Source organism: Eretmochelys imbricata, chromosome 6 (assembly GCF_965152235.1).
Source record: "Eretmochelys imbricata isolate rEreImb1 chromosome 6, rEreImb1.hap1, whole genome shotgun sequence".
Taxonomy (NCBI): domain Eukaryota; kingdom Metazoa; phylum Chordata; order Testudines; family Cheloniidae; genus Eretmochelys; species Eretmochelys imbricata.
The window spans coordinates 67,847,724-67,856,012 of record NC_135577.1 but is presented as its reverse complement, the minus strand read 5'-3'; the positions used below and the strand labels follow the sequence as shown (position 1 = coordinate 67,856,012).

The 8,289-nt window shown below is 44.0% G+C and overlaps 1 protein-coding gene across 7 annotated transcripts in view; it reads left to right on the top strand.

The window, feature by feature from the left end:
* Window positions 1-264: 264 nt before the first annotated feature.
* Window positions 265-8,289, top strand: part of DPF3 (double PHD fingers 3) — a 221,991-nt gene continuing 213,966 nt past the window's right edge. For 6 of the 7 annotated variants that reach the window (XR_013346358.1, XR_013346361.1, XR_013346360.1 and 3 more), the window contains exon 1: window positions 265-297. Coding sequence is in view for 2 of the 7 variants with exons in the window: in XM_077818754.1 (XP_077674880.1) it covers window positions 266-297 (32 nt within the window). In the remaining 5 variants the exon portion in view is untranslated. The remainder of the gene's footprint in view (window positions 298-8,289) is intronic. The other variant, XM_077818755.1, reaches the window with a different exon arrangement.

Here is an 8,289-nt window from a genome sequence, read left to right as displayed (position 1 = left end):
ATCCTAAATCCCTAAATCTAGTTCGGTATGGTGACAGCCCCTTGGATGTGTTACTGCCCCTTTAAGACCTGCTCTCTTCCAGTTCCACAGAAAGGGAGTGACCTCTGGGCTTTGACAGCTCCCCTAATAACTAGTCCAGCCCAGGCTCCGCCCACAGCGCCGGATTGGGCAGCGGGCCGGTATCCCATCTTCTGATTGGCTGGGCGCTTCCCCTAAGCGAACCTTTAGAACTCTGAGACACAATATTCTGTTACATTGTAGCAAAATGGCGACTGTCATTCACAACCCCCTGAAAGCGTAAGTAGGAATCAAAAATGTACATATTCCGCGTGGTTTAAATATGAAAAAAGGCGCCTTTCCGATGCTGCTGCCTGCCTGAGCCCGGTGCCTCCAGCCTCCCAGCTGATCTCTCCTCCCTCCCTCTTTCCTTTCTGAGCTCCTCTCTTTTTGTGCAACACACACAGACGTCTTGCGCTGAAATTAACAAGAAGAAATTGTTACATTTGTGTTGTGATTAATTGGCTGGCCGGGAGGAAGAGAGATTTGAGTTCTGAAGGGGAGGATGGCAGCGGGGTTTCTTGCAGCTCTTGGGGCTGCGTGGATCTTGGAAAGAGCAAGATCCTGCAGGACCCCTGAGGGGGGGCTCGCACTTGACAGAGTCCCGAGCCTGACGTCCGGGCAGGCTCCCCGGCTACCAACCCCGTGTCCAAGGGAGAGGGATCAGTCCTGGGAATCGGAGGCATAATTATCGGTTTTGCAGTGCTCCGACAGCAATTCGGAGTTTTCTTTTGCAAACCTTCTTGGAGTTGGGATGACTTGAAAAGGGGGAAAGAATCAGCCCCAGCGTTTGCTGGCTCTGTAGCAAAGGGGGTTGCACTGCTCGTTTCCTAGCAGGGCAGCAGGGCAGCAGGGGCATTGCAATTACACTTCGGTTTGTGTGCGAGGAAGAGAGAAGCCGGACTTGCGTGAAATGAATGACTCGGGGTCACTGATGGTTGATTTTTAGGCAGGAAGTCTAGAGAGCTCTTTGCGTACGGGAGGTTTTCGCTTTTAAAAGTGGCAACGAGAGTTGATTGTGTTTCCATCTTTGGATGGACACACTGATTACCGAAATCTGCCCGGATGTAAGGGCAGAATTTGGCCAACTGTTTGCGAGGCGATATAGGAAGAGAGGAAGGGGGCAGGTGCCTCTGCTACAGAAATGTGCTGGGTTCTCCGGTCTTGAATTAAGGCAGATGTAAGAGGGGCACACAGTCATCTTTCGTTGGATCAGGTCCCTCATTTCCTCATGCTCCGCTGCACACACCGTTAATCCCGCAAGGCAGTAGGAAGAGTGGGATTTGGCACCGTATGTGGGGAGAGAAGGGGCTGTCTCAACCTTTTAAAATGACTTCTGTGCTAGGGGGCAGCTCTTGCTAATAATGCAAGATGCTCATAATGCAAGAAAGCAGAGTACCTGGTGGAGACACTTCATCTGTACTTTCTAGTCACACCGAGTGGGCGCTTTTATCCGTTTGAGTTTTTAGAGATGTAATGCAGACTTTGAGCTGCGTCCTTTCAATTAAACTCGCTCCGATTGGAGTTGGAAAAATACTTGGAGTTTTTTTTTCCCAGGGATTCCTGCTGCTGTCTCTGTGCTGTGCAGCAATCTGGAGGGAAGGAAAGCTTTACACTGGGAGGGGGCACACAGCTGGCATATTTACATCACTCTTTCTCCATCTTGGCATCAAACGTTTTCTTACATTAAATATTCTTTCATTTAGCAAATTGTAAAAAATCTGTTGAGAAGGGGGAAGTGCCGTTAGAACAGTGTTATCAAAGGAGTAGATGTCTTTTGGAAAAAAAGAAGACCACCCCCGGTGAATATATATGGATTATACAATGTTCCACCAATCAGCGTGCATATTTTATAGTTGTCCCAGTGAGAACAACTTATTAACATTCTCTCCACACCCCACCCCCCCGCATTCTGCTGCTTTAATCATTTTATTTTTCAATTTAAAAAATAAATATGTTAGATCCTTCATTGTTGCCAGTTTAACTGCATGGAAACAATATAGGTAACTATACAATAGGTTTTGTTATATGTGTAGAGAGACAAGGTGGGGGGAAGTAATATCTTTTATTGGACCAACTTCTGTCCTGCTTGTGTGTTGTGTGAAATGCCGTGTATATTTGTGTGACTATGTAAATATTAATAACAAAGGAGGTTGCTTTTCTTTCGGGAAAGTCGTTCGTTTGGTGCTGGAAGGTGAGCTTCCCAGGCATCCGATCAGTCTCGTGTCGCGTGGCGCCGGATGGTGTGTGTGTGTGAGAGTGTGTGAGCGCGGAGAGCGAAGGGAAGCTTGATTCTACTCTTGCTTACATGGGTGCAAATGAGGAGTAACTCCACATGGTGGTAAGCCCGTGTGAGAGTGTCGAGGACGGGAGAAAGAGGGGAGGGGATTTGAACGTGGGCTAGCCCTTTCTGAACGACGTTATGATGTATTGTGTTAGCGGTTCACTTTTTGTAATTGGGGTACATGTACCATTCACACCTGTGATTTATATCTCCGTACTAAATCCTGCCTCGTTTGTACTTATAGTTAAATTCTTTCGAAGCCCAGTCCTGTTCCCAGTGAAGTCAATGGGAGCAGGAGCAGGTCTGTTATAATTAGCCCCCTATTCCTCCCCCTCCCTCTGGGGTGAGAAGAGAGGAAACAATAGACCTCAAGTGCAGGGTTTGCTTTTCTCTGTGAGCCTTTTAAAGTACCAATGCTGGGTAGGGGAAACAGGACTGTTACTGGCTGGCTGACACCATCTGTCTTTTTTTTTTTTTTTTGGAACAACTTGTTTAATAAAACATTCTATTTCCATTTATTCTTACAACTTGCTGATCAGGAAACAATACACAAGTAAATAAATTATGCAAGGGATAAATTAGGACAAAAGCATTAAGACACATAATGGGGGGCGAGGGGGGGGGGGAGGGAAGGATGCATTGCACAGTGTTTTATCCTCATGTGTCCTTCCTGACAATGAAAGGGAGCTGAATGACATTTGCATTTCCTCTGTCTGCGTTTTGATTGTGTCTCAAAAAAAAGAAAAAAGACACGCCCCCTAGAGAAACTGGCCATATAAAGGTTTCGCTCTGATGGGGGACAATGTAGATCCTATATAGATTGAAATACTAGCTCAGGTATTGTGAAATGCCCTGTGTGTTTTTGTTTATTTATGTATGTATGTAGAATATTCTTTTCGCTCCAGTATATAGACACTTACATTGCTCTGTTTATACTATACTAGTTCTCATGGGATAATATTTTCCAGTGTACCTGAATATCTGGTGTAAATACATGACATTGCATAGCTCAGGGCTGGGTCCCTTTATAATGACCAGTGACTCTTTACATTACCATTGCCTCTTTCTCTGTCTACTCTCCTTTTTCCATTGCTTGATCACTTTGGATGTCTCCATCTCTTCTCTGTCCTCCTCTCCTCTATTTGCTTCTCTGATCCAATCAACCTGACATGACTCCCATTGTTTCTGCCATTTAACACCTTGTTGTTTGCCAACATGGTGCTACAGGCAGAAATATTGCAGGTCTGAGTTCATCAGATCATAAAGAGAAGGCAGCAGGTGTCTGGATAAACACATTGTCCTGGCTCAACAAAACAGTCATATTCAGAAACCATCAGTGGATAGTGGTGTGTTTTAAATTCAGGTTTTTTTAAGCAGCCTTCTGTTGTGTGTCTACATCTCTCTATATTTTTTCCTATCTCATTCTCTGCTTTTAAGGCACACATCTTATTCTAATAGATATGAGATGCATGGATGTATGGAAGGCGGAAATATTGTAGAATAACACTTTAAATCACTTAAAATGTCATTCAGCTGTCTCAATGTGCTTTACAAACACTAACAATTAAACTCACAACACCTCTGTGAAGTGCTGTTATCTCCATTGTACAGAAGGGTAAACTGAGGCAAAGTGCGCTTAAGAAACTTCCCAAGTTCACACAGCAAGTCTGTGCTAGAGCTAGAGCTCAGAAAACTTGACTTCCATTCCTTTGTGTTCTCTCCACATTCTGATGTACATATGGTGCCATAATGTATTTAATGTAATTAAGATCTTGTCATTTAAAAAGTCTTATTCAGAAGCAGAGCTGATTTTTTTTCTCCACTATCTTTACTCCAACAGCTGAATTTTATTTCAGATGATCAATTAAACACATTAACTGGTGCATATGTTAACTGAGCTGCTGCCTTTTTTGCTTGAGACTTGCTCACACTGTAATTCTGGATCTGTATCTCCCAAAGAGCAGTGATTTCCTTTGGATAGCATGAACTCAGAATAGCAATGCCAATGCATACTCTCCCCTTCCACTGCTCAGCTCAAGACCTAGAGAGCCTACCACTGGGATGACGGGGTAGTTCAGTTTCTGTTGTTGGGGATAATTCATTCGCCTGCTGAGGATATTCTTATAATGGATTTTGTGATATGGAAACTTGTTAGTGAGGAACTGATCTGGAATCACAAACCTATTTCATACAGGCCACAGAACAGCTCTTGGATGACAATTACTTTTGGTCACTTACGACTTTGGATTGAATTCAACTTGTGACTGAGAGCTGAAGGGCTCTGTATCCCATTATCATTCCTTGAATCAACCCAAAATTGTGATTCAGTGCGGATGAGGTCCAATTTCTTGCATGTTGTTGCATAGCCATCTGGTTGCTAGTTTTAAATATTAAAATGAAAGCATAGTGCACAGCGCTCCTTTCAGCAGGTGTTAACCATACAAAAGGCTGGACAGTTGGATAGAAAGTTCATGCTTCAGTTTTTACAAGTTAAATGAAGGTGATTTGAATGGGGCTGGGGAAGGCAGAATTGCATTTTGATGGCAAGGTGGTTGTGTTCATAAAATCACTTGATCAAAATCTCTAAGAGTCTTGTGTGGCTTCTGTCGTGTTCGAAGTCAGTTAAAAACAGAAACATGCCCAAGTGTGACGTCTTTCAGGCTGAAGCTGCCATTCTTGCTGCAATGCTTTCTACCATACCGCAGCTCTGGCCTTCTGATAACATGATAGATGAATGTAGCTGCGATGTGTATGGGGAAACATGGGAATAAAAAGAAAGCGGGTTAGAGGATAAACAAAAAAAGCCCTGATATGAAAACCCAAGGATATGCTGGGTTCATGTGGGAGACCTGATAAATGATAGAGTTATGGCATTTTCTTTGGTTGCATGAGTGACTTGTGCACGATTGCTTGTTGTAGTGCTTTTGTAATTTGTTTTGCTGGCATTCCAGTCTTTCACAGTCTGTCAGGTTGTATGGATGGATGGAGCTGGCATCATAAAATTATCACTGAAAAAAGCTTTTTAAAGCCTGTTACTTGTGGTGTTCATGCATTTGAAAACAATGGGTGATATGGGAGGTAGAGTGGGTAAGAGGAGCTAATGCCCTGGACTTGTTGGGTGTGAGAAAATGTCAGAGTTAGGGGTTCATTTTCAGAGTGCACTTACTGGAGTACTTGTGCTCGGGGGGGCAATGATCTTCATTTTCATTGTGCTAGGTGCCAGGGCTGTGATCGCCTTCTGCAATCTGTCAGCAATGCCTGGGTACATGGTGGTACCACCAGACAGCACGGTGTGGGCGTACAGGTCTTTACGGATAGCCACATCGCACTTCATGATGGAGTTGAAGGTAGTTTCATGGATGCCACAGGATTCCATACCCCAGAAAGGTGGCTGGAAGAGGGCTTCTGGGCACCTGAACCTCTTATTGCCAGTGGTGATCACCTGACCATCAGGGAGCTCATAGCTCTTCTCCAGGGAAGAGCTAGAGGCAGTGGTGGCCATCTCCTGTTCGAAGTCCAGGGCAACGTAGCACAGCTTTTCCTTGATGTCACGCATGATTTCCCTTTCGGCTGCGGTGGAGTAGATCCACAACAACTGTTAAATTGGCTTAAAATGATAAAAGTTTACTATAGCCTATACAATGACCCAGAAGACTAAGGAGAACGGCATTCTGTCTTCACTCTGAGCCCTGGTTAGCAGCAACAACAGTAATGTATCTAATTTCCCATGTGTGGTGTTGAAAATATATGCTCCCCAACCTTAAAATCCAGTGAGCGTTGTATTCTGAGGTTGCTTTCAAATTAACGTTTTGTCCATCTTGCAAATCTGGCCTCTGCAATTAATGACAATTGGCTGTCCCAGGGGAAGGCAGAAATGATATAGCTCCAGGCTTCTCTCAGCAGGAAATAAACTGCCTTAGGATAGCCCCATCTCACACCATTTGCTGGGAATGTTTTTTTTTATTCACTTAGGTTCAGCTCTGACTATTTGCCTAATAAATCTGTTTTATCAGGCTTGATCCTTATTCTGTGCTCATCACCCTGGTATCTGAATGTCTGTATGTGCAGTTGCCTTGGGCAAGAAGCAACTCTGTATTTTAGGGGCTTGAAGGGTCTTTCTGAGAGAAACCTCTGATCTGAAAAGACTTGTCTGAGTGAAACTCACCACTGTGCAAAGAATCAGCACAGGGCCTATACAACCCTCAAGGCTTATTCTGAAGACTTAAGTAGGACTTTACCGATGTATTAGCCTGTTACACCGAGGTGAATTTTGCGCTGTATGGACAATCAGGCTTTCAGTTTTATTAAAGGGTCACTGTCAACTTAGTTTAGGCTCTACATTTAGGTTTTATTTTTTGGAAAAGGATATTACAAAACAGAATATGAAAAAAATATAATAAGGCAACTTCCTTTTTACAAAACTTTTCAGTAATATTTTCCTTTTTAATTATCTTTGGATTTAAACTTTTTCCTGCAGTTTATGAACCTAACCCAAGAGCAATGGGCTATTAAGAACCAGAAACTCATTCTACTAAAGAAGTGAAACTGATCAGTCTAGTTTCACTGTCTCAGCTGAGTGACATGTAATAAGCAAACAAACAGCATTCTCATTTAACTTTAATAACCTAAAATGGTTAGAAACACAGGTAAGTTAAGAAAAAATGGTTTATTTCCTGACAACCCTGTTTTAACCACAGATTCCCAGCATATGCCACAAGGACGAAGAATATAGTGAATTGAGGGCTGCTGGCAGATATCCTCCCTGTGACCCCCATTTCCTCCACTATGGGAATAACAGGAGGATGTCAGTATGCTTCTCAATTTTCACTCTACCTGCCTGAACCGGGTGTGGTCAGTGAGTTGCAGCTGTAGCCACATGGAAGCTTTTGCTGCCACTGGAGCACTGACTGGAGGAGGCTTTCCCAGGGCGTGATTGGAACAGCAACAGCACGGCAGGGAAGTGATCCTGATGACTCTGCACTGGGTGGCTGAGATCAGCAGGGTGTGCCTGCCAAATCCCAAGTCATTGATTTCTCTTTCTGCTGGGCAGTAGCCATAGAAAGTCACCCTTCCCCCCACCCAGGTGCTGATGGGGACTCTGGGTTCAACACCATTATTCTTCTGGTGGGGAAGGGTGGGATGTGTTTGTCTGTCTTGCAATGGAGTGGCCACATGGTTTGCAAGACCCCGTGAAAGACGATACTGGGACAAAACTGATCCAGCTCAATTTAGCTTGTTTACACATAGATTCATAGATACTAAGGTCAGAAGGGACCATTATGATCATCTAGTCTGACCTCCTGCACAACGCAGGCCACAGAATCTCACACACCCACTCCTGCGAAAAACCTCTCGCCTATGTCTGAGCTATTGAAGTCCTCAAATCGTGGTTTAAAGACTTCAAGGAGCAGAGAATCCTCCAGCAAGTGACCCGTGCCCCCATGTGACAGAGGAAGGCGAAAAAATTCCAGGGCCTCTTCCAATCTGCCCTGGAGGAAAATTCCTTCCCGACCCCAAATATGGCGATCAGCTAAACCCTGAGCATATGGGTATGATTCACCAGCGAGATACTACAGAAAACTCTTTCCTGGATAACTCAGATCCCACCCCATCTAACATCCCATCACAGGCCATTAGGCCTGTTTACCATGAATATTTAATTACCAAAATCATGTTATCCCATCATACCATCTCCTCCATAAACTTATCGAGTTTAATCTTAAAGCCAGATAGATCTTTTGCCCCCACTGCTTCCCTTGGAAGGCTATTCCAAAACTTCACTCCTCTGATGGTTAGAAACCTTTGTCTAATTTCAAGTCTAAACTTCCTGGTGGCCAGTTTATATCCATTTGTTCTTGTGTCCACATTGGTACTGAGCTTAAATAATTCCTCTCCCCCTCCGGTATTTATCCCTCTGATAAATTTATAGAGAGCAATCCTATCTCCCC